Genomic DNA, 27,229 nt, shown 5'->3' on the forward strand with positions numbered 1-27,229 from the left:
ATAAAATCTTGATCCAAGGTATTTGACTTAATACAAAGCTTTAAGCATAGTAATTTATGAATTCATTAAATCAAATAGCAATTTACGTATCCTAGTATCTCTACATATTGCGTGTGAAATGACATTTAAAAAATCGGCTTGCATGTAAAAATATTTTTTAAGAAGCAAAATGCATTCACAATGAGAAGTTATTAGATGAGATTAAAAAGCTAAAAGTCGGAATCAGTTTATTTAGGGGACATGCACATTAAAGTCTATATTCCAATAGGTACATCTTTTCGTGCAGTCATTAGTTTGAAAGCATTGGAAATGCATCACAGTTTTTGTCAAAAGTGTTGGTAGTAAGTGGACTAAAGAGGTCGGGAATGACCTCCATTTCAATCATGAGAAATGAAGATTGTTTTTTTTTTTGCGTTTGCTGCAGAGCTCATTTGGAGGCCAATGCAGAACGATGGACCAGGTTGCTGGCATCATTAGAAGAACTAAGCAAGTGGTTAAATCTCAAAGACGAGACACTAGCAAAACAGATGCCCATTGGAGGTGATGTTCAGACTCTACTACAGCAACACGACCACTGTCGGGTAAGTGTATGAGTTAGTTGACAATAAGATTTCTTCGCCTGGATCTCCCTGTAATCATGTTTTCCTTTTGCCATCAGTATCTTGAAAGTGCTGATTACAATTCGGGCAAAACGTTGTGTTTCTACGGTCTGCCATAGTTCCTGAAATCCCTTCTTTCAATTGATGCAGTTGTCTATTATCCATATACCCCTCCTTTCTGCACTTCCTATTCATGCTGAAGTCCTTTTCGCTTGGAATATTTAGCTCTTAATAATGACTACATACAGTGATATTACTGTTCCTTCCCAGAATGGAGATGATTTGGTAATTGCCTTGCCAATGACATCTGGAGACTATACTGTAAGTGACTGAAATTGATTCATGCATATGACTGAAGAATGCAGCTAACTTATAGCACTTAGAGGTGGCTGTGATTATGGTATGCAAATAATTGCCCCATGATTTGAGGTGAGGGATGCAGTTAGTGTCCCTGCTGATTTTACCTGCAGGAAGTGCTGCCATCTCCAGCTCCTCCAAGACCGAGTTAGGGAACTGGAGCTGGAGTTGGAAAAACTTCGGATCATTCGGGAGGCAGAAGGGGTCATAGATAGCAGCTTCAGGGAATTAGTTACACCAAAGATTGGAGATAGGTGGGTAACTGTAAGAGGGACTGGGAAAAAGCAGTCAGTGCAGGGATCCCCTGTGGTCGTTCCCCTGAGAAACAAGTATACCGCTTTGGATACTTGTCGGGGGGGGGGGGGACTTACCAGGGGTAAGCCATGGGGTACGGGCCTCTGGCACGGAGTCTGTCCCTGTTGCTCAGAAGGGAAGGGGGGAGAGGAGCAGAGCATTAGTAATTGGGGACTCTATAGTTAGGGGCACAGATAGGAGATTTTGTGGGAGCGTGAGAGACTCACGTTTGGTATGTTGCCTCCCAGGTGCAAGGGTACGTGATGTCTCGGATCGTGTTTTCCGGGTCCTTAGGGGGGAGGGGGAGCAGCCCCAAGTCGTGGTCCACATTGGCACTAACGACATAGGTAGGAAAGGGGACAAGGATGTCAGGCAGGCTTTCAGGGAGCTAGGATGGAAGCTCAGAACTAGAACAAACAGAGTTGTTATCTCTGGGTTGTTGCCCGTGCCACGTGATAGTGAGATGAGGAATAGGGAGAGAGAGCATTTAAACACGTGGCTACAGGGATGGTGCAGGCGGGAGGGATTCAGATTTCTGGATAACTGGGGCTCTTTCTGGGGAAGGTGGGACCTCTACAGACAGGATGGTCTACATCTGAACCTGAGGGGCACAAATATCCTGGGGGGGAGATTTGTTAGTGCTCTTTGGGGGGGTTTAAACTAATGCAGCAGGGGCATGGGAACCTGGATTGTAGTTTTAGGGTAAGGGAGAATGAGAGTATAGAGGTCAGGAGCACAGATTTGACGTCGCAGGAGGGGGCCAGTGTTCAGGTAGGTGGTTTGAAGTGTGTCTACTTCAATGCCAGGAGTATACAAAACAAGGTAGGGGAACTGGCAGCATGGGTTGGTACCTGGGACTTCGATGTTGTGGCCATTTTGGAGACATGGATGGAGCAGGGACAGGAATGGATGTTGCAGGTTCCGGGATTTAGGTGTTTTAGTAAGCTCAGAGAAGGAGGCAAAAGAGGGGGAGGTGTGGCGCTGCTAGTCAAGAGCAGTATTACGGTGGCGGAGAGGATGCTAGATGGGGACTCTTCTTCCGAGGTAGTATGGGCTGAAGTTAGAAACAGGAAAGGAGAGGTCACCCTGTTGGTAGTTTTTTATAGGTCTCCTAATAGTTCTAGGGATGTAGAGGAAAGGATGGCGAAGATGATTCTGGATATGAGCGAAAGTAACAGGGTAGTTATTATGGGAGACTTTAACTTTCCAAATGTTGACTGGAAAAGATATAGTTCGAGTACAATAGATGGGTCGTTTTTTGTACAGTGTGTGCAGGAGGGTTTCCTGAAACAATATGTTGACAGGCCAACAAGAGGCGAGGCCACGTTGGATTTGGTTTTGGGTAATGAACCAGGCCAGGTGTTGGATTTGGAGGTAGGAGAGCACTTTGGGGACAGTGACCACAATTCGGTGACGTTTACGTTAATGATGGAAAGGGATAAGTATACACCGCAGGGCAAGAGTTATAGCTGGGGGAAGGGCAATTATGATGCCATTAGACGTGACTTGGGGGGATAAGGTGGAGAAGTAGGCTGCAAGTGTTGGGCACACTGGATAAGTGGGGCTTGTTCAAGGATCAGCTACTGCGTGTTCTTGATAAGTATGTACCGGTCAGACAGGGAGGAAGGCGTCGAGCGAGGGAACCGTGGTTTACCAAGGAAGTGGAATCTCTTGTTAAGAGGAAGAAGGAGGCCTATGTGAAGATGAAGTGTGAAGTTTCGGTTGGGGCAATGGATAGTTACAAGGTAGCGAGGAAGGATCTAAAGAGAGAGCTAAGACGAGCAAGGAGGGGACATGAGAAGTATTTGGCAGGAAGGATCAAGGAAAACCCAAAAGCTTTCTATAGGTATGTCAGGAATAAGCGAATGACTAGGGAAAGAGTAGGACCAGTCAAGGACAGGGATGGGAAATTGTGTGTGGAGTCTGAAGAGATACTAAATGAATATTTTTCGTCAGTATTCACTCAGGAAAAAGATAATGTTGTGGAGGAGAATGTTGAGCCCCAGGCTAATAGAATAGATGGCATTGAGGTACGTAGGGAAGTGGTGTTGGCAATTCTGGACAGGCTGAAAATAGATAAGTCCCCGGGACCTGATGGGATTTATCCTAGGATTCTCTGGGAGGCCAGGGAAGAGATTGCTGGACCTTTGGCTTTGATTTCTATGTCATCATTGGCTACAGGAATAGTGCCAGAGGACTGGAGGACAGCAAATGTGGTCCCTTTGTTCAAAAAGGGGAGCAGAGACAACCCCGGCAACTATAGACCGGTGAGCCTCACGTCTGTAGTGGGTAAAGTCTTGGAGGGGATTATAAGAGACAAGATTTATAATCATCTAGATAGGAATAATATGATCAGGGATAGTCAGCATGGCTTTGTGAAGGGTAGGTCATGCCTCACAAACCTTATTGAGTTCTTTGAGAAGGTGACTGAACAGGTAGACGAGGGTAGAGCAGTTGATGTGGTGTATATGGATTTCAGCAAAGCGTTTGATAAGGTTCCCCACGGTAGGCTATTGCAAAAAATACGGAGGCTGGGGATTGAGGGTGATTTAGAGATGTGGATCAGAAATTGGCTAGCTGAAAGAAGACAGAGGGTGGTGGTTGATGGGAAATGTTCAGAATGGAGTACAGTCACAAGTGGAGTACCACAAGGATCTGTTCTGGGGCCGTTGCTGTTTGTCATTTTTATCAATGACCTAGAGGAAGGCGCAGAAGGGTGGGTGAGTAAATTTGCAGACGATACTAAAGTCGGTGGTGTTGTCGATAGTGTGGAAGGATGTAGCAGGTTACAGAGGGATATAGATAAGCTGCAGAGCTGGGCTGAGAGGTGGCAAATGGAGTTTAATGTAGAGAAGTGTGAGGTGATTCACTTTGGAAGGAATAACAGGAATGCGGAATATTTGGCTCATGGTAAAGTTCTTGAAAGTGTGGATGAGCAGAGGGATCTAGGTGTCCATATACATAGATCCCTGAAAGTTGCCACCCAGGTTGATAGGGTTGTGAAGAAGGCCTATGGAGTGTTGGCCTTTATTGGTAGAGGGATTGAGTTCCGGAGTCGGGAGGTCATGTTGCAGCTGTACAGAACTCTGGTACGGCCGCATTTGGAGTATTGCGTACAGTTCTGGTCACCGCATTATAGGAAGGACGTGGAGGCTTTGGAGCGGGTGCAGAGGAGATTTACCAGGATGTTGCCTGGTATGGAGGGAAAATCTTATGAGGAAAGGCTGATGGACTTGAGGTTGTTTTCGTTGGAGAGAAGAAGGTTAAGAGGAGACTTAATAGAGGCATACAAAATGATCAGGGGGTTGGATAGGGTGGACAGTGAGAGCCTTCTCCCGCGGATGGATATGGCTGGCACGAGGGGACATAACTTTAAACTGAGGGGTAATAGATATAGGACAGAGGTCAGAGGTAGGTTCTTTACGCAAAGAGTAGTGAGGCCGTGGAATGCCCTACCTGCTACAGTAGTGAACTCGCCAACATTGAGGGCATTTAAAAGTTTATTGGATAAACATATGGATGATAATGGCATAGTGTAGGTTAGATGGCTTTTGTTTCGGTGCAACATCGTGGGCCGAAGGGCCTGTACTGCGCTGTATTGTTCTATGTTCTATGTTCTATGATTTGCTACATATCACTATCACAATCAGCAAATCCCAATGTTAGGGAAAATTCCAGCATTCGTCTAATGCATGTGATAAGGGGTCTTGTAGAAGTCCTTGAATTATTGCATGACTAGATATTGGTCAAAATGAAAACCTTTTATCTTGGGGGATGCACACTATGTTTGCAGCAGCTAGTGATACTGATTCCAAGAGAATATCTAGTGTGGACCTGGATTTTTAACAGGGCCTATCAAGTTTTAAAGCGTTACACAGTCAGAATTTATTTATTCAAAGCAATCAGTACAATCATGCTCTGCACCACAAAAAACAGGTTAGAAGCAAACCCCAAATCATGCTGTAGTGTTACCTGTGGCTCAGCTAGTTGCATTTTTAAAAATTTATTTACGGGATGTGGACGTTGCTGGCTGGGCCAGCATTTATTACCCATCCGTAACTACCCTTGAGAAGGTGGTTATTGGATTGGATTTGTTTATTGTCACGTGCACTGAGGTACAGTGAAAAGTATTTTTCTGCGTGCAGCTCAAACAGATCATTTGGTACATGAAAAGAAAATGCGTAGTAGGGACAACACAAGGTACACAAAACATAGACAGAGGCATTGGGTGAAGCATACAGGAATGTAGTATTAATCAGATCAATTCATAAAAGGTGGTTTAGGAGTCTGGTAACAGCAGGGAAGAAGCTGTTTTTGAATCTGTTTGTGCATGTTCTCAGACTTCTGTATCTCCTGTCCAATGGAATCATAGACTAGAACTTAGTGCAGAAGGAGGCCATTCAGCCCATCGAGTCTGCACCGGCCCTTGGAAAGAGCACCCCACTTAAGCCCCATGCCTCCACCCCATCTCCTTTATCCCCATAACCCAGTAACCTCACCTCACCTTTTGGACACTAAGGGCAATTTAGCATGGCCAATCCACCTAACCTGCACATCTTTGGACTTTGGGAGGAAACCGGTGCACCTGGTTGGAAGAGTGAGTAAGCTGGGTGGAAGGGTCTTTGATTGTGCTGCCCGCTTTCCCAAGGCAGTGGCCTTCTTGAACGGCTGTAGTTGTGATCAGCGCAGGCTTGGAAGGCCAAAGGGCCTGTTCCTGTGCTGTATTGTTCTTTGTTGTTTGTTTATCCCACGAAGTTGTCACATGACCTGCTTAGCTACGGCTAAATAAAACCCCATATAAATTATTTACTCTCCAGGGAATCTCCAGCCAACATAACAGTATCCCAGTAGCCTCATTATCTTTAAACAAGTAAGTGGTTTGAATCAATCATGACCTCGCCTTTTACAACTTCATAATTACAGATTTAGCAAACACACAGTCTGGATACCTTTTTAAAAATATATATTTTATTGTAGTTATTTTCAAATATATGCAGAACAGAAACGAGCAAACAACAACAGTTGACCATGCACAATTGCTACTGTTCCTCTGTAACAACCCCCTCCATTTACACCCAGCCCACCACCCTCAAACCCCAAACAGAACAATAGGGAGACTAGAGTCACCCTTGCTTCAACAATTGTGTTTTAGGCGCCCTCCTCTACCTTTCCCCTGCATCAGTCAAACAGCCCTTCAATCGACGCTGGCTCTCCAGTATTCTACATATTTTGTTGGCCGTGTAAGAAATAACCAGCCTCCTACCCAAAGTGGAAGGAGAGACATTAAAAATAGTCAAACACCTTCTTGCAATATATGGTGAAAGATGCATCCCCAAATAGGGACATGTCAACCCGCCATGACCCGGGGGGGGGGTGGGTGCAGGAGATGAGCCCTCAAGCAGACATTTCAGGAAAGCGGTAGCATGATCTGAAAGCACAATACTGCCTATAGAACGAGAGGAGACCAAACGTAGGATCTTCCGAGGCACAAAAATTCTATTGTCGTGTACCACCGATCGGGGGCAGAGAAAGAAGTTAAATCTCTATCCCTAGGATGCAAAGTCCTCCACACATCCAAATATCTCACCTCCTCACATACCACGGCCAATGCCTGAGCCTGTTGGGTGGCGGGGAGGGGGGAGTTAAAGGTTGTCCATCAATGGGTTCAGATAACAATTAAAGTCACCACCCACAAATGAATTAGCTGAGGCCAATTCCCAATTCTGCAAACCCAGAAAAGCCTTGGTGATAAAATCCAGAGAGTAATTTGGTGAGCCATACACATTCATTATTGAGGCAGCTTCTCTGTGTATCAGCCCCCTAACTATCACATACCTACCAGTCTTATACTTAACACAGTTCTTTATCTTCAAAGGGACATTTTTGTTGGTCAGGATTGCCACACCCCTATTACTCATTGAAAAAGAGGCGAAAACAACCTGCCTCACCCATTCCCTGTCATCTAAATGAATCTCCTGTAATAAGGTTATGTCCACTTTCTCCATTAAATAAAGAGGATCTTTTTTCTTTTGATAGGATGATGAATTTCCCTACATTCCATGAACAAAGTTTAAAATGAGTCATTGCTATTGCATAGACCACCAGAAGAAAAGTAGGGTAGGATTTTCATGCACATTCGGCGTAACACCCCTTCCCCATCTCAATTTATGCAATAGGCACCAAAATGTCCCCAACATGGTCCTTTCACGGATATAAGACCTGTCTGTACCTAGGATCTGGTCAACAACATAGAGACTCCAGTAAAGTAATAATACAAAGAATCGCGACCACAAGAGTTCTAAAGGTTAATTCCTCAGCAAACGTGAGGACCCGTAGGACTAGCCCGAAGGCCATACTGTCATTACCAACAGGAAACAATCTCCTCAACAAAGAGACAAAGAGAGCCACCAAGAGAATGGGAGTCACCTCCTGCATTTTAAGTCCACCCATGAAGACCTGTATCCACCAACTATCCTTCAGCAATGACACCACTTGATTCTGCCATGATTAAGACACAGATAATAAGAAAAGATGACTGATAACTACCATGCGGCACTGCTACCGTGCATAAAGAAAATAAGAGTGCCCAAAACACTCATAAACCAACATAAGATATTCATTTGCTCAATTATTAATGTCTCACTTTGTGCAGCGTATATGACAAAACAATCAGACTAACAACACCGTGATAGGGAGAGAGTCCAGATTCGAGTTTTGAGATTCTCAAGCTCAAAACTATCAGTCCAATTCCTTGCCCTTCATGAACTTAATGATGGCCATGGCAGAAGTTTATCGAATTACTTAACAGAGTTGTCGGATATCACTTTCAGGGTCGCAGAATAATGCATAACATAATTCACTCCAGCTGCCTTAAGTTGCCTTTGAATGTCATTGAAGCCTTGATGCTTCAGCTGTGTCACCATGGTAAAGTCCTGAAAAAAGGAAATCTTTGCTCCCTAGCGGAGCCAGTCCCCAACACGCCTCGCCGTCTTAAGGACCTTCTGGCGGTCTGATGTACCATTAATCCACTGCTAGACGATGAGAGCGAGAGAACATAGGCTTTATTACACAAGTACTTGCCTGCCTGAGATCGCTGTAACAACTGAGCGCCACCCCCAGGCGACCGCTCTATATACCGTCTGGGGGGGCGGAGCCCACCAGGGTTCCAGTACACTACATGGAAAAGGGATCATAGTACTCTACAGACAACTTATTCTGGTGAATACATTCACCACATTCGCCCCCTGTTAAAAAAATGAAGTCCAGCAGGGGTGAAGTGGGGTCATCAAATGTCCAGTCTGTCTGGAGGCTGGACTGTTCTATTGGATCTCCTCAGCCCTGGTGGTGCGGCAGGTGCTGCTGACGTGGTCGTTGACTCCGGGAGCGTGTTGCCTGGAGCTTCGGTCCGGCGTGTCGGCGACGGTTGAGGAGTGGGGGTAGGCAGGAAGGTGGTGGTCAGCGGTAAGGAGGAGGTGGATGGCGGCAGCGTGGGCTCGGGACAGTACAGGAGCCCCAAGGAGGCGTAAAGGGTTGGGGGGGGGGGGGCGGGCCCGTTGGCATGGGATCCATCAGGGGCCAATTCCCGGAGGGAGACCGTATCTTGCCGTCCGTCTTGGTGCGCGACGTAGGCGTATTGGGGGTTGGCATGCAGCAGTTGGACCATCTCGACCAGGGGGTCAGTCTTATGGTTCCTCATGTGCCTCCGGAGAAGGACTGGGCCCGGAGTTGTCAGCCAAGATGGAAGCGAGACCCCGGGGATGGACTACCTAGGGAAGACAAACAAACGGTCGTGAGGGGTCTCGTTCGTGGCTGTGCGGAGGAGCGATCTAATGGAGTGGAGCGCATCGGGGAGGACCTCCTGCCAGCGGGGAATTGGGAGACTTTGAAACTGATGGGCAAGAATGACGGCCTTCCACACCGTCGCGTTCTCCCCCTCCACCTGCCCGTTTCCCTGCGGGTTGTAGCTCGTAGTCCTGCTCGAGGCGATGCTCTTACTGAGCAGGTACTGACGCAGCTCATCGCTCATGAACGAGGTGCCCTGGTCACTGTGGACATATGCAGGGAAACCGAACAGGGTGAAGATGCTGTGCAGTGCCTTTATAATGGTGCCGAGGTCATGTCAGGACATAGGATAGCGAAGGGGAAGCGGGAGTATTCGTCGATGACGGTCTGGAAGTATATATTACGGTTGGTGGAAGGGAGGGGCCCTTTGAAGGCGATGCTGAGGCGCTCAAAGGGCCGGAGGCCTTTACCAGGTGGGCCTTGACTGGCCAGTAGAAGTGCGGCTTGCACTCCGCACAGACTTGGCAATCCCTGGTCATGGCCCAGACCTCCTCGGTGGAGTAGGGCAGGTTGCGGGCATTAATAAAGTGGATAAGCCGAGTGACCCCCGGGTGACAGAGGTCAATGTGGATAGCCTGAAGTCAGTCGTCTTGTGCGCTGGCGCATGTGCCGCGGGACAGGGCATCTGGGGGCTCGTAGAGCTCCCCAGGACGATACTTAATATCATATGTATAGGTGGAGAGTTTGATTCTATACCTCAAGATTTTGTCATTTTTTATTTTGCCCCGTTGTACGTTGTCGAACATAAAGACAACCGACCGTTGGTCGGTGACGAGGGTGAACCTCCTACCGGCTAGGTAGTGCCTCCAGTGCTGCCCAGCTTCCACAATGGCTTGCGCTTCCTTCTCGACAGAGATGTGTTGAATCTCGGAGGCGTGGAGGGTTCTAGAAAAGAAGGCTACTGACCTGCCCGCCTGGTTGAGGGTGGCGGCCAGGGCGACGTCTGTCGCATCGCTCTCTACCTGGAAAGGGATCGACTCGTCCACCGCATGCATTGCGGCTTTGGCAATATCTGCCTTGATGCGGCTGAAGGCCGAGCGGGCCTCAGCCGTCTGGGGGAATATAATGGCTTTGATAAGTGGGCAGGCTTTGTCCGCATAGTTGGGGACCACTGGGCGTTGTAGGAAAAGAGCCCCAGGCAATGTTTGAGGGCCTTGAGGCTGTGGGGAAAGGGAGGTTCTATGAGGGGGCGCATGCGGTCGGGGTCGGGCCCTAGGACTCCGTTTTCCACGACATAGCCGAGGATGGCTAGCCGGGTTGTGCGGAAAACACACTTCTCTTTGTTATATGTGAGGTTGAGGGATTGGGCGGCCTGGAGGAACCTCTGGAGGTTGGCGTTGTGGTCCTGCTGATCATGGCCGCAGATGGTAACATTGTCCAAGTACGGGTATGTAGCCCGCAACCCGTACTGGTCCACCATTCGGTCCATTGTTCTCTTAAAAAACCGAGACCCCATTAGTGACGCCGACAGGGACCCTGAGGAAATGGAAGAGTTGGCCGGCTGCTTCAAATGCAGTGGGGTGGCGCTCCCCCGGGCAGATCGGGAGCTGGTGATAGGCCGACGTCAGATCGACCGTGGTGAACACCCAGTACTGTGCGATCTGGTTGACCATCTCCGCTATGTGGGGGAGGGGGTACGCATCAAGTTGCGTGAACCGTTTAATGGTCTGGCTGTAGTCCACAACCACCCGATTCTTTTCCCCAGTCCAGACAACCACCACTTGTGCTCTCCAGGGGCTGTTCCTGGCCTCAATGACCCCCTCCCTCAAGATTCGCTGGACCTCCGACCTGATAAAAGCCATATCTTGTTAACTGTACCTCCTGCTCCTGGTGGCGACGGGCTTACAGTCGGGGGTGAGGTTCGCAAAGAGTGAAGGGAGGGCGACCTTGAGGGTCGCGAGGCTACATACAGTGAGGGGGGGTAGGGGTCCGCCGAACTTTAGCGTCAGGCTTCGGTGACTGCATTGGAAGTCGAGTCCAAGCAGTAGGGGGGCGCAGAGGTGAGGGAGGACATACAGTTTGAAATGGGCGCACTCAGCGCCCTGTATCGCGAGGTTCGCGACACAGTACCCCCGGATCTGTACGGAATGGGATCTGGAGGCGAGGGAGATTGTCTTGGATGAGGGGTAGATGTGGAGGGAGCAGCGCCTTACCGTGTTGGGGTGGACGAAGCTCTATGTGCTCCCGGAGCCGAAAAGACAGGGGGTCTCATGCCCATTGACCCTGACGGCCATCATCGAGTTCTTCAGGTGTTTTGGCCGTGGCTGGTCGAGGGTGACTGCACCGAGCTGCGGGTAGTCTGCGTGGTCGGAGGTATTGGGGTCGAAAAATGGCGGCCCTCGCGGGTCGCACGTGTCGGGCTGGGTCGGAGATGGCAACCAAGATGGCCGCCCCATCGATCGCACGTGTCGGCTGGTACTGAAGATGGCGGCCAATATGGCCGCCCCCATGGGTCGCACTGTTGGGCTTGGTTAAAGATGGCCGCCCCCACGAGCTGCACGAGGCAGATGACGCGTCTGAAGGGGGCGGTGCCGGCAGGCACGCAGCCAGATTGTGGGGTCTGCGGGCCTATGAGTCCGTGGGTCAGGCTGGTACGCTTTCGACTTTGGGGCTTTGGATCGGGCCAGACAGACTCTGGCGAAATGTCCCTTTTTGCCGCAGTCGCTGCATGTCGCACTGCGGGCTGGGCAACGCTGCCGGGGGTGTTGGCCCTGACCGCAGAAGTAGCAAGACGGTCCCCTGGGCGGGACGGTCAGCCGAGCGGCACAGGCCTGGGACGTAGTTTGGTCTGGTGAAGGCCGCGTCTGTGGTGCCCACGAGGGGTTCACTGGGTCTGCCGGGAACGCGCTGAGGCTCTGGTAGGCCACCTCTAACGAAGACGCTAGCTTTACCGTGTCCTGTAGGTCAGTGGCCCCGTAGTCGCTGCCGGATGTAGTTAGACCGGACCCCAGCACGTAGGTGTCCCGGATCATCAGTTTCATGTGCTCGTCGGCCTTCACATCCTTGTAGTTGCAGTTGCGGGTGAGTAGAGTCAGGTTCTCCAGGTACTCATCCAGCGATTCCCCGGCGCGTTGACGGCGGGTAGTGAGGAGGTGCCGCGCGAACACTTCGTTCACGGGCTTCACGAACTGTCTCTTTAGAATCGTAATTGCTGCTTTGTACGTGGCTGTGTCCTGAATCGTACCCGAGATTCGGTGGCTCACCCGGGCGTGGAGGAGGCGCAGCTTGAGGGCGTTGGAGGGCGGCGTTGCCGAGGTAGGCCTCAAAACAGCGGAGCCAGTGAGAGAAGATTTCCTTAGCTTCTGCTGCTTGTGCGTCGAGTTCCAATTTATCAGGCTTCAGAGCGGCTTCCATAGTGATGTCTTTGTAATAAATTGATGTACCATTAATCCACTGCTCGACGATGAGAGCGAGAGAACATAGGCTTTATTACACAAGAACTTGCCTGCCTGAGATCGCTGTAACAACTGAGCGCTGCCCCTAGGCGGCCGATCTATATACCGTCCGGGGGTGCGGAGCCAGAGGCAGAGCCCACCAGGGTTCCAGTCACTACATGGAAAAGGGATCATATTACAGTACTCTACAGACAACTTGGGCGAAATTCTCCCCCAACGGCGCGATGTCCGCCGACTGGCGCCAAAAACGGTGCGTAATGCTCCGCATCTTTGGGGGCCGAGCCCCAACATTGAGGGGCTAAGCCGGCGCCGGAGGGATTTCCGCCCCGCCAGCTGGCGGAAATGGCGTTTGTTGCCCCGCCAGCTGGCGGAAATGGCGTTTGGTGCCCCGCCAGCTGGCGCGGAAAAGCGGCGCATGCGCGGGAGCGTCAGCGGCGGCCAACAGTTTCCCGCGCATGCACAGTGGGGAGAGTCCCTTCTGCCTCTGCCATGGTGGAGCCCGTGGCGGAGGCGGAAGGGAAAGAGTGCCCCCACGGCACAGGCCCGTCCACGGATCGGTGGGCCCCGATCGCGGGCCAGGCCACCGTGGGGGTACCCCCCGGGGTCAGATCGCCCCGCGCCCCCCCCCCCCCAATGACCCCGGAGCCCACCCATGCCGCCTGGTCCCGCCGGTAAATACCAGGTTTGATTTACGCCGGCGGGACAGGCAATTTCTGGGCGGGACTTCGGCCCATTCGGGCCGGAGAATTGAGCGGGGGGTCCCGCCAACCGTCGCGGCCCGATTCCCGCCCCCGCCCAATCTCCGGTACCGGAGACTTCGGCGGGGGCGAGGGCGGGATTCTCGGCGGCCAACGGCCATTCTCCGACCCGGCGGGGGGTCGGAGAATGACGACCCTTATTCTGGTGAATAGATTCATCACACGGTCTTTAAAATTGTGGATGCAAATTATGATAGGTCTGGAATGTTGATTATTCCTTCTTCTCAAAGGCAGGGTACGGTGCGCCCTTCCCAATTTGAAATGCTCAGCCTTCACATCCAACTAAGAAAATGTGGCAGCCAGTTCTGAAAGAGCTTAACAGGAGCCTTACCCGCCACTCCCGCAGGCATATTGACGACTCGGATATTCTTTCTCCGACTTCCGTTCTCCAAATCTTCCAGGATTTCTGACATGACACAAAGCTAGTTTTCCAAGGGTTGAATACAGGCTTCAACTGAAGAAAGAACATTTTTGACATTCCAGATTCTTTCCTCCATTTCATCAAGCCTTTTATTGGTATTCTGCAACTCGGTGCAGTCATCACTTTCAGCAGCGCCGAGAGTGCGTCAGAGAGTGCTGGGTGAAGAGACCACTTGAAGATCAAGTTGCCATATTGAAAAGGTGGTTCCACCCCTGTTGAATGTGACTCCGCCCTTTTATCACTGGACTTCTTCATGTTTTTCGGCATATTCTCACCAATAGTAATCCAGAAGTCCTCTAGGGATATGACATCGAATGGATTACGGAAAGCTGTGCCGGGTAATCAGGATAAATGACGGATTATAAAGCAGGCGATGCCAGAGCCAGCGGAAAAGCTGCTATTCCTGCGTCCACATCATGTGATCCAGTGGAGTACGTTTGAATGAGTCATTAAAACCAAGATACTGGCGATAAACGCACCCACTCATTTTCTTTTTTGGTTGCGCACAGCCTATTCGTTTAAATGCATTGTACCTTTTAATTTTTGTGCATTACTGTGCACGCATGGTATCTTGAAGGGCACAACTTGTGTGTGGTCTGCACAGTAACTTCCAGGTTGCTGCAGTACAGCACATCATGGAAGAAACATTTGGTCTGCCCTTTCAGGTGGACGTAAAAGATCCCGTGCCATGAATTTCAAAGAATAGGGGGCGGGATTCTCCACTCCCACGCCAAAGTGGCCGCGCCGTCGAGGTTCACAACGGCACGGAACGGCCCCGGTCCCGACCGATTCAGGCCCTGACAATGGGCCAGTATCGGGGCCGCGTCATCTACACGCGCCAGGCCTTGTCGCCTGCGTAAAAGCGGTGCCGCATAGATGACGCGGCCGGCGCCGCATAACGGACGTCACCCGCGCATGAGCGGGTTGGCCGGCGCCAACCCGCGCATGCGTGGTTGCCGTCTTGTCCAAATCCGCCCCGAAAGAAGATGGGGGACGGATCTTGCGAGGCCGCGGAAGGAAGGAGGTCCTCCTTCAGAGAGGACGGCCCGACGATCGGTGGGCACCGATCGCGGGCCACCCCACATTCAAGGTGAAGCCCGGTGCAGCATCCCCCTCGACCCCCCACAGGCCGCCCCCCCCAGCGTTCACGCACCGCCCACGACTGCAGCGACCAGGTGTGGACGGCGCCGGGGGGAACCCGCCGTTTTGGCCTGGCCGCTCTGCCCATCCGGGCCTCATAATAGCGGGGGTGCTGGAGAATCGCCATTTTGGGTGTCTCCAGCGATTCTCCGGCCTGCGGCCCGCGAAACTTGACCGGGCCGTTCCCGCTGCTTGGGAGAATCGCGGGAGGGCGCCGGACCGGCGTCCCCGGAAATTCTGGCAGCCCAGGCGATTCTCCCAACCAGCGTGGGAGTGGAGAATCGTGCCCAGGTAGTCTCCTTAGTGTCCCAGCCAATTTCTATCCGTCAACTGACATGTTAAATCGGATGATTTGATGATTATCATGTTGCTGTTTGAGGGATCTTGCTGTGCGGAAATTACCTGCCATATTTTCTGAATTACAACACTTCAAATTGCTTTGGTTGTGGAGTGCTCTGGAAGGACCTAAGGTCATGAAAGAAGCTGCATAAATAGAATTAGAATTCCTACTGTGCAGAAGGAGGCCTTTTGGCGCATCAAGTCTGCACCGACCCTTTGAAAGAGCACCCTAACCTAGGCCCACTTCCCCCGCTCCATCCCCTTAACCCCACCTAATCTGCCCCTTTGAACACTAAGTGGCAATTTAGCATGGTCTCACTCGTGCCTGATACTGTGTCGCACGGAACCTGGCACATCATAATTGAAGGTTCTTTTGTTTTTCTGCCTCCGTAGATAGTTCAGGCAGTGCCCTATTTGCCCCCCCCCCCTTCACCAACACTCCGATTCCCTCCATCCCTACCACCCTCCTTTCCCCTCTCTCTTCCCCCCCACCCCCTTCCTTTCCCTTCTGTTGGTATAGAGGCAAGGGTATCTGGTCTCTCCAGCGCAAGGTTTAGTGCTTGTACCATTTGTTTTTTGTAGAAATGTGTTGTGAACTATTTTAATAATCAGAGTATCCACCCCCCTCGCCGTACATTGGTACTGAGGGGAGGGTACCCTGTTTCTCCAACACAAAATTCGTGTTTGTACCGTTTGGCCTTGTATATATTTTTTACTGTTTTAATAAAATGATACGGCCAATCCACTAACTTGCACATCAGAGGCTGGTTTAGCACAGTGGGGTAACCAGCTGGCTTGTAATGCAGAACAAGGCCAGCAGCGCGGGTTCAATTCCTGTACCAGCCTCTCCGAACAGGCGCCGGAATATGGCGACTAGGGGCTTTTCACAGTAACTTCATTTGAAGCTACTTGTGTCAATAAGCGATTTTCATTTCATTTCATCTTTGGACTGTGGGAGGAAACCGGAGGAAACCCACGCAGATATGGGGAGAAAATGCAAACTCTACACAGACAGTCACCCAAGGTCAGAATTGAACCTGGGTCCCTGGCGTTGTGAGGGAGCAGTACTAACTACTGTGCTGCCCACAGATGTAAGCGTTCCTTTTGTTTCCCACTGTGAAGTGGCTGTAAATATCTGTACATCTTCCTGTGGCCAGGAGCAAGTTTTCTCATGAATTATTCAGCATCATCTCCATTTGTTGTGAATTTAATTAGTTTATTCCCTAAATCACATCTTTTAAGTCCAACGTCAATTCAGTCTGCTCAACTTTATCTTACAATAGCGCTCTACCTTGGTTCATTTTATAAATGATGCAGATTGGATTTAGAGTTTGGCAAGAAAATAGGAGCAGTCAGAAATTAAAATTCATGGTCACAAATTCAAAAAGATTTAGCAGTACTATTTTTTGGGCAGAAGAGTGGCAAGCTGTAGTTTATGGCAGGTAAATGTACAGTAATGCAGATTGGCAAAGGTAGAGGAATATGTACAAAGAGAATGGAGTGGGAAAGAAACTGTGACCCTATTGCTAAGCTGTTGTTATGTACAGGAGAGAGGCAAACTCAGTTTGTCCATAAGCAAAGATGTTTGTGAATTATTTTTTTAAAAGCTGTGGTGTGTTTTTAATTTTATTGGCAATGTGCAGCAAACTCATTTTATGATTAACTGAGGAGGTTAGTATATTTTGCATTCAAACTCAGTCGCGGGGCGATTGGGGGGACTTGTTTGCAACTTCACACTCACAGTAAGGGGGTTGAAAAGAGGGAGTTTTTACAGCAATGGATAACAACAGTAAAAGAACCTCAGAAATACATATGGGTTGCGATCTACCCTAATGGGATCAGAGTCCTGTAGCATGATTAGCCAGGTGTTCCCCGACACTCAGGGCGGCCGAGGCCGCGATTAGTTCCGTTTGCTGCACTGAAGAGCTCCGCTTGTCGGAATACCGCAGTGCAGGGAGAGATCAGGACACCCTGATGCGACCCCGAACTTCACATCTCAAGCCCAACTCACGGATGGTGGAGTCCTCAGGCCTCTCCTGGGTGCCAGCCTGGCACTGCCAAGGTGCCTCGGTGGCACCTGCAGCTGGCAGCGGCACTGCCAGGGTACCAGGTTGGCACTGGTGGAATTTTTCACACGGTGGCCACCGATTCAGGGTGCCGTGTGTAGGAGTTGGAGAGAGTGCAGAGGGGGGCCCAGACGACCCCTCATTGTGAGTTGGGGTGGGGGGGGGGGGGCGGATGATAAGGGTTGCATTGGAAGTCAGGACGCAATTTTAAAATTGCATCCAGATCTCATGCTACACTGAGGAGTTCCAGCGAGTGAGAGACGAGGCAGGCGTTAAGATCATGAGATACTTATTGAACGTAACATTGGAGTCCAGAAAGCTGGAGATTTTTGAGATAAAAGATGAGGTTCTGTTTCTCAAACTTGCAGTGGGCTTCATTGGAACATTGTAGCAGGCCATGGGCAGAGAGGTCAGAGCAAAAGCAAGGTGCAGAATTAAAATCACAAACGACTTGAAGCTTGGAGTTATGCTTGCAGACTGAACAGAGGTGTTCTGCAAATCAGTTACCCAGTATACATTTTGTCTCCCCAATGTAGAGACGACCACGTTGTGAACAGTAAATACAGCAAACTAAATTGAAAGAAATACAAGTGTTTAGGGCCTCAAACTGTGAGAAAGAAGGAGGTGAAAGAACAGATATTGCATCATATGGAAAGTGCAGGCAGGGGAATATGTGTTTGGTAAGGCCATCACGCGTGAGTGGGCATAAACGGTAGAGAATGATTCGTTGAATACAGAGGCTAATGGGGTGGAAGGTGAGGACAAGGGGAACCCTGTCATGGTTCTGGGAGGGTGGGGAAAGGGTGAGAGCTGAACTGCATGAAAGGTATCGGACACGGTGGAGGGCCCTGTCAACCACGTTGATTTGGAATTCTCGGTTGAGGATAAAGAAAGATCTATTGGAAGCGCTGGTGTGAAAGATAGCATCATCAGAACAAATGTGATGGAAATGTAGAAACTGGGAGAATGAAATGGAGCCTGTAGATTGAAATGGAACCCTTACAAGAAACCGGGTCTGAGGAAGTACAGCCAAGCTAACGGCAGGAGTCCATGGGTTTGTAATGAAAATTAGTTAATAGTCTAGATCCAGAGATGGCGAAATTGAGGAAGGGAAGAATCAGAGGTGGACCAGGTGAAGGTGAGAGAAGGGTGGAGGTTTGAAACAAAAGCAGTTACGTTTTCCAGTTTGTGGCAAGAACAGGAAATGACACTGACACGGTCATCGGTGTACCAGAAAAAGCGATAAGAGAGGAATATTCACATATACCACAAACATATCGGCTTGCCTAGGACCCATGTGGACATCCACAGCACCACCTTTTATTTGGAGCCTCCTTTTTAAAGTGATATCTTTCTATGTTCTTTAATTAGAGGTACTTATAGTTCCCCAGGTTCCGTGGATCCTGCTTAATCTGCCCATATGATTCCATATTGATTTCATTAATTTTGCTTTGGAGATCTCCAACAGTTCCCAGTTACTATCTTTTAACGGTAACATCTGAATTAATTCAGTGGACTTGTGTCATTGATAAAAGATACTCTTTCATTTCTATATGCAAAACCACTGTATGAAATTTGTGTCCAGCCACAGAATTTGGACTGTCTGGTTCGTGCTCAGACTTTCCTCCCTGTATTACTTATCCTACACCATAATTTTTCGCATTTTACTTCTCAGCATATCTTTATTTTTTTGTAATCTAGTACTGGTGGGTAGCCATAATCCTGGATTTTACTAATTATACCCTTCTACTTCCTCCTTAATTCCCCCATTGTCTCTTAACTCCACCTAAACTGATCCATAATATTCATCTTTATTGATTTCATTTATTATTGTCACACGGTTGCATTGTGGATAGCACAATTGCTTCACAGCTCCAGGGTCCCAGGTTCGATTCCGTCTTGGGTCACTGTCTGTGTGGAGTCTGCACGTCCTGTGTCTGCGTGGGTTTCATCCGGGTGCTCCGGTTTCCTTCCACAGTCCAAAGATGTGCAGGTTAGGTGGATTGGCCATGATAAATTGCCCTTAGTGTCCAAAATTGCCCTTAGTGTTGGGTGGAGGTGTTGACTTTGGGTAGGGTGCTCTTTCCAAGAGCTGGTGCAGACTCAATGGGCCGAATGGCCTCCTTCTGCACTGTAGGTTCAATGATAATCTATGATTAATCTAGGACAAAGGTTCGGCACAACATCGTGGGCCGAAGGGCCTGTTCTGTGCTGTATTTTTCTATGTTCTATGTATTAGTATACAGTGAAAAGTATTGTTTCTTGCATGCTGTACAAACAATGCATACCGTACAAAGGGAAGGAAGGAGAGACTGCAGAATATAATGTTACAGTTATAGCAAGGTGTAGAGAAAAGATCAACTTAATACGAGGTAGGTACATTCAAACGTCTGATGGCAGTAGGGAAGAAGCTGTTCTTGAGTCGGTTGGTACATGACCTCAAACTTTGGTATCTTTTTCCTGACGAAGAAGGTGGAAGAAAGCATGTCTGGGGTGCGTGGGGTCCTTAATTATGCTGGCTGCCTTTCTGAGGCAGCGGGAATTATAGATAGAGTCAATGGATGGGAGGCTGGTTTGCCTGATGGATTGGGCTACATTCATGACCTTTTGTAGTTTCCTGCGGTCTTGGGCAGAGCAGGATCCATACCAAGCTGTGATACAACCAGAAAGAATGCTTTCTATGTATGGTACATCTGGAAAAGTTGGTGAGGGTCGTAGCTGACATGCCAAATTTCCTTCGTCTTCTGAGAAAGTAGTCGTAGGTGGGCTCTCTTAACTATAGCGCCGGCATGGGGGGGCCAGGACAGGCTGTTGGTGATCTGGACACCTAAAAACTTGAAGCTCTCGACCCTTTCTACTTTGTTCCCATTGATGTAGACAGGGGCATGTTCTCCACTACGCTTCTTGAAGTCGATGACAATCTCCTTCGTTTTGTGCATTCTCTGCATTGATGCTATTTACTTGCAGTACTCCTCATTTTGTCACTGGTGTGGTGGCAGAACACATCAACATACCATGCAATAAAAGTAGCCAGGTGAATATTTGCACTTTTGATTTTTTTGTGAGTTCTGAGTTGCATCTTTTTGGTTTGGAATTAAGGGGGAGATCAAAGGGGGTGTTATCTGGTTGGTTCTTGTGTTTTGAATTTAGGTGTAACAATGCACAAGGCCTTGATGCTGGCTTCCCATATTGCTGTTAGATTAGAATTGCAGTGTCTGTAGTTTACTGTTGAAAGGAACCATGTGCCCTATAGTGTAGCATAATACAATAAGGTGTTTTGTTTCTCTCCTATCTCTCTCAATTCACATTAGCAGATTAAATAGCAGATTAAAGTGTCTGTCTCAGCTCACTGAGGCAGAAATTGAATGAATCTGTATATTTTGGATGTTCTGTGTTTGAAATCTGAACAAGACATGATTTCATTTGTCAGATATACTTTTTCACAGAATCTCAGTGGGAGGATGAAAAGCAATCAGCTCCGGAATAGATGTGGTAAGAAAGAGAAAACTGAGCGAATAAAGCTTTGAGGAGAAAAATCTATATAGGAGTATATTGGAATTAGACAGTTTATTAAAATTAATTTATGCATCTATCACTTAACTGGCTTTGCAAAGTAAATTTTATGTTTTATTTTAAATAAATATCTTTCATGGAACATTCTATTGCCTTAAAACTTAACAGTCAGAACTAAAGTATTAAATGTATCCAAAGTGTATTTAGCAATTCATAAATTTATGTTCTTTGATTTGATCCTAGAATCCAACAGATCCAAGGGTTATCCTTTAACAAAATCCATCATAGTGACCTGAGTGATACGAGTGACTAGCCTCATTCAAAGAATCCAATATGATCATTTGGTTTTGATTTAAGTGTATTAATCGTATGTACGGCATTCCCTGTAACTGTGGCAATTGCTTTAGCAAAGGTGGTGGGTGTTGAAAGGGGGGAGGGGGGGAATGGATTGTACTCCAGAAAACAAAACTTATGCCTTCAGCTGTCAGATCCTCTCTAACTCTTCTAATATGATGCTGGTGTCAAGCCATGTTTTTTGTACATTTTCAGTTACACTTTGACATGTGTACCTACCATTAAAGCTGCTAATCGTGTTCATCTGTGAACATCAGATAGAATTTTCATTTACAGATAATCGATTCCTTTCGGAGATTGAAATCAGTAAGAGAGACAATATGTTCAGGATTGACCTTCGATACTTCATGACTTAAGCTGACCCTGACAGCTGAGCCCTGGCAGAACTTCAGTCACAAAGACATGATCATGCCGCAGCCTCCAGTTCTTTGGTTCTGGGGGTGCTGTAGATATAACTGATCTACCATCCTCTTGCAGCCAATCCCATGCATATTTGACATTCCGCCCAAGGCAAGGATCTTCTTGCCACTTGCAGACAGGTGCAAATTACACTCAGCAAAAAGGTGTATTCTTTTTTTGTGGCTCCACAATAAAGGTTGGCGAACGATTCATTTGTCATAGTCACAATTAATATATGTATTCAGTATGGAGTCAAGAAATAAGCCTGGCTCATTTGCCTGTCCATCAGCCTGGCTCACTTGCCTGTAGGTCAGAAGGTTGTAGGTACTTAAATATATAACACTTAATACTTTTAGACTTAAACATAGAAAATAGGAGGAGGCTATTTGGCCCTTCGAGCCTGCTCAGCCATTCATTATGATCACAGTAAGAAGTCTTACAACACCAGGTTAAAGTCCAACAGGTTTGTTTTGAATCACTAGCTTTCGGAGCACAGCTCCTTCCTCAGGTACTGTGCCCACCCCAGTTCAATGCCGGCATCTCCACATCATGGCATTATGATCGTGGCTGATCATCCAACTCAGTAACCTGTTCCTGCTTTCCCCCCACATCCTTTGATCCCTTTAGCCCCAAGAGCTTAATCTAACTGCTTCTTGAAAACATACAATATTTGGGCCTCAGCTGCCTTTTCTGTATTATAATCCCAGACCAGATGCAAACAGTGGCTGGGATACTGGATAGAAACCCCAATATTTTATTTACATTTTGTAAAACTGTGAGGAAAAGATTCCTCGCTCCAGCAATGATTTCATGAAAAATAGGGATATGGTATATTAAAATAAACTTTATTACTAACACAATATAAAAATATCTTTAACAGGATGATGTGACATACTGGTATTTTCACTGGACTAATAATCCAGAGACCCAGGGTAATACTCTGGGGATCCAGATTCGAATCACACCAGGGCAGATGGTGGAATTTGAATTCAATAAAAATCTGGAATTAAAAGTCTTAACGATGACCATGAAACCATTGCCAATTGTTGTAAAATCCCATCTGGTTCACAAATTTCCTTTAGGGAAGGAAGTCTGCCAACCTTACCTGGTCTGGCCTACATGTGACTGCAGACTCACAGCAATGTGGTTGACTCTTAAATGCTTATTCGGGGATGGGCAATAAATGCTGGTCCAACCAGCGACGCCCACAGCCTATGAACAATTTTTTAAAAACTCACGTGAGAAAATAGATTACAAGTATCCCTTAAACAACGCTAATCAGTACAGTGACACAATAACCCTTTCCACCTAAACCAAAAAAAACATCTCGGGTACCAGTTCACTTTTAAATACAGTTAGCACTCAGGAATACCTGCTGAATAGAGATGTCTTGGATACTCCACTTTGAGAAAGAGAGATCTTTTGAGACTACTTGAAAGAAAAGAGACCTGACCCCCTGCCAGAATAATGCAGAATCTCTGGCTGTATTTCTTCAGAAATCTCCTCAGCTCACCTTCCAGCCAAAAACTAACCTTGAGACCCTCAACACCTGACTGCTTCAGCCCCTGGCTCCTCCCTTTTTAACTGTGTCATCTCACTTAGCTGAACACAACGCCTCTAGTTATCTACTCCCCAGGGAACCCTCTTAATCTAAATAAAACTCCATTAGCCCAAACTTGTACAATGTTTAATTGCACATCTGGCTCCAAATAGCCTAGCTGTCTTTCAAACCAGGATTTTTAAAACATATGAAGGCAGCAGTCATATACTATCCCAGGCATCAAGTGCATATAGTACAATATATCTGAAATTCCTACATTCATCACATGTGGTAGAGAATTTCCCAGTCTCACCACTCTCTGGGTCAAGGGGGACACGCAGAGAGAGAGAGAGAGAAAACAAGCAAGATAGAGAGAGAGCGTAAATTAAAAAGCAGAACCAAAAAGGTAATAACTGGATTACTGCCTGAGCCACGAGCTAATTGGCACAGGGTCAGTAAGATTAGGGGGGTAAATGCGTGACTTGAAGATTGGTGTGGGAGTAATGGGTTTGAATTCATGGGGCATTGGCACCAGTACTGGGGAAGGAGGGACCTGTTCTGATAGGACAATCTTCACGTGGATCATGCTGGGATCAGTGTCCTGGCGAATCACATAACTAGGGCTGTAGATAGGGCTTTAAACTGTATATGGGGGGGGGGGGGGGGGGGGGGTCGTTTGCAGGGAAAATTAGAAAACCAAAATTAAAGGAGGAGGTAGGAGCGCATCTGAGCGATGTGGCAAATGGCTACCAGAAAATAAAGGTGAGGGACAGAATGGGTGAATGTCTTTTTGCACCAAGGACCTATAAATGAGGAGGGAAATCTGACAATAGAACAAATTTAAAAGCTTTGTATCGAAATACACAAAGCATTCGGAACAAAATTAATGAGTTAACGGCGCAAACAGAAACAAATGGGTATGATTTGGTGGCGATTACTGAGACATGGGTAGGAGACCAGGTCTGGGAATTAAATATTAAAGGGTACACAGGACTTTGGAAAGATACTGCTGGTGAAGAAAGGGATCAGTGCTCTAATGAGAAATTATATAAGCACCGGAGATCAAGATTTGTAATCAGTCTGGGTAGAAATAAGAAATAGCAAAGTTTGGGGGGGGGGCACGATGGCGCAGTGGTTAGCACTGCTGCCTCACGGCACTTAGGACCCGGGCTCGATCCTGGCCCTGGACCACTGTCCGCGGGGAGTTTGCACATTCTCCCCGTGTCTGTGAGACATGGGGACATATGCAGGGTAGGTGAATTGGCCGCGCTAAATTGCCCCTTAATTGGGGAAAAAAAAGAATTGGTTACTCTAAATTTCTATTTAAGAAAAAGAAATAGCAAAGGGAAGAAGTCCCTGGAGTAACCTATAGGTCACTCAACACTTTTTGCAGTGGGGCACAATTTAAACCAGGAAATACTGAGGATTTGTAAGAAAGGTACGGCAATTATCATGGGTGATTTTAATATGCACATCGACTGAAGTAATCGAATTGTCAAGTGTAGCCTCAAGGGAGAGTTCATTGAATGTATTTGAGATTATTTCTTGGAACAATATGTGGAACCAACCAGAGAGCAGGCTTCTCTGGATTTGGTATTGTGTAATGAGGAGAGATTAATTGACAACCTCATAGTTAAAGATCCTTTAGGGAATAGTGACTATAGTATGATAGAATTCAAGATTCAGTTTGGGAGTGAGAAAGTGGAGTCCCACACTACCGTTCTGGAATTAAACAAAGGTAATTATATAGGCTTGAGGACAGATTTGACCCAAGTAGAGTGGGCAGAAAGGTTAAACGGTAGAGGACAGCTGATGAATAGTGGCAGTTATTTAAGGAGGTACTGAATCCCTTACAACCAAAGAATATTCTAGAGAAGAAGAAAGACGGTAATGGGGGTAAAATAATAGTTAAACAAGGAGGTTAAGGACAATATAAAGACAAAAATTAAGGGATACCATGTTGCAAAGGCCAGTAGCAGGTTGGAAGATTGGGAATGTTTCAATCATAAACAAAGAGTTACTAAAAAAATAACTAAAAAAGCTAAGGTAAATTACAAACGAAAGCTAGCTCAAAATATCAAAAAGGATAGCAAAAGTTTCTATAAGTACATAAAAGGGAAGAGAATCATTAAGGTGAATGTTGGTCCCTTGGAAGATAAAACCAGAGGGTTAATATTGGGGATTACAGAAATGGCAGAGATACTAAATCACTATTTTGCCTCAGTTTTCACGATGGAGGACACTATACCATCCCTATAGGAATGGGTAATTCAGAGATAATAGAAATGGTGGATCTTAGAACAATCAACCTCAATAGGGAAATTGTACTCAACAAACTATTGGGATTGAAGGCAGACAAGTCCCCTGGGCCTGATGGCCTATGTCCCAGGGTGTTAAAGGAAGTGGCAGACTTCCGGTGGCGGCTATGAGGGGACTTCCGGTGGCGACTATGAGTGAGTAAGTCGCACATTTGGTGGCTCTCGATCCGGTCGGACCTTTGGACCTTTTTCCCCGACTTTTTTGTACTTTTGAGCACTGGATCTGAAGGCATAGGCACTGACTGGAATTAAGGAGCAGGAAGAATCGCAAACAGTTGAAGAAGTGGGCAACAAGGGCAGTGTAGAAGCTGCTGCTGAAGACAATATGGCCAATGTCCGGACCCCGGTGCAGACAGCCCAGCCAACAACGGAGCATCCGCTGAAGGTCATCCAAGAAGGCTTCACCGCGCTGAAACGTGACAGTTTAGACCGGATTCAGAAATCAATCGAGCGTCTGGAGCACAGGCTGGACGCCCAGGATCGGACAATCCAGGAGCTGGAAAAGGCGCTGGAGGAGCAGGAGGATCACCAAACGATGGTGGAGGTGGAGATGGAGAGGCTGAAAGACCAACAAAAAAGGCTTCTGGAAAAGGTGGAGGACCTGGAAAATAGGTCCCGTCAGCAGAATTTGAGAATCGTTGGTCTCCCGGAGGGGACTGAGGGAGAGTGGCAAACATGTTCCAGAAGCTGTTGGGGGATGATGTCTTCCCTCGCCAGTTGGAGGTGGACAGGGCACACAGAGCGCTGGCGAGGCAGCCGCGGACGGGCCCCCCCACCCGAGCGATGGTGGCCAGGTTCCACAGGTTCCTGGATAAGGAGCGGGTGCTACAGTGGGCCAAGCGCACGCGGAGCTGCCATTGGAACAATAGTGTCTTGCGCTCCTACCACGACCTGAGCGTGGAGGTGACCAGAAGGAGGGCAGGCTACAGGCAAGTCAAAGAGATTCTATTTAAGAAGCAGGTGAAGTTTGGGCTGCTGTACCCGGCGCGCCTTTGGGTCACGCACAAGGGATAGCATCATTACTTTGAGGAGCCCGATGGACTTCGCCAAGAGAGAAGGGCTGGTGCCGAACGGAGGACTTTTTGGACATAGGTTTAAAAAGTTGCTAAGCGATGTTTACACGTTTTTCTATTGTCGTGTTGGTTTTTTTTCTCTTCTGTACTCGTTTTTTTCACAGGAAAAAAAGGGTAGTTAAAGTATTTGGTGCTGGGGGCTTTATGTGTTCTGATCGGGGTGGTTGGAAGTGCCTATTATTTATATTGTTTTATTCGATTTGCATTAGCGTTGGGGTTTTCTTTGTTCTTTGGGTTTTTCTTCTTCAGAGCATTTGCTCGTGGATGGCTGGTTTGGGGAAGTGGTGTTGATGGGGGAGATGGGTCAGAGGGAACGATAGGTGGGAGACTTGTTGGCGCCGGAGTCAAGAGTCACCAGGCTAACTGGGTGAGCTGGTCTACGGAAGCCAGGTTGGGGGGGGGGTGTATATAGCTAGTTTATGGCAGGGCTTAGGTTACAGGCTGTTGTTGCTGGGGGGGGGGGGTTAGTTGTTCTGCTAACGAGGGAGGGATTTGGGTTTGGTAACATGGAGGAGGTCGGACGTGAGGGCTGCCAGGAGGCGGGCCGGGGAAGCGCGACATAGGGGCTAGGGGCGGCCCCAAGAAAGGAGATGGCTGATCGGCGAGGGGGGGTGGCCCTCAACCAGGCTGATCACCTGGAACGTTAGAGGGTTAAACGGGCCAGTAAAAAGGGCATGTGTGTTCGCACATCTGAAGGCGGACGTAATAATGCTTCAGGAGACTCATCTGAAGGTAGCTGACCAGGTCATGACGAATGTGATATAAAATAGTTACTTTAGAGTTACTAGTTAATGTAATGTAGAAATAAGCCACTTTGATTC

At 47.9% G+C, this 27,229-nt stretch overlaps 1 protein-coding gene across 5 annotated transcripts in view; it reads left to right on the forward strand.

The window, feature by feature from the left end:
* utrn (utrophin) overlaps positions 1-27,229 on the forward strand; it is a 770,758-nt gene that overhangs the window by 548,602 nt on the left and 194,927 nt on the right. For all 5 annotated transcript variants that reach the window (XM_072507465.1, XM_072507476.1, XM_072507484.1 and 2 more), the window contains one exon: positions 425-581. In XM_072507465.1, the coding sequence (XP_072363566.1) occupies positions 425-581 (157 nt within the window). The remainder of the gene's footprint in view (positions 1-424; positions 582-27,229) is intronic.

The sequence above is a fragment of the Scyliorhinus torazame genome, chromosome 1, assembly GCF_047496885.1.
Source record: "Scyliorhinus torazame isolate Kashiwa2021f chromosome 1, sScyTor2.1, whole genome shotgun sequence".
NCBI lineage: Eukaryota > Metazoa > Chordata > Chondrichthyes > Carcharhiniformes > Scyliorhinidae > Scyliorhinus > Scyliorhinus torazame.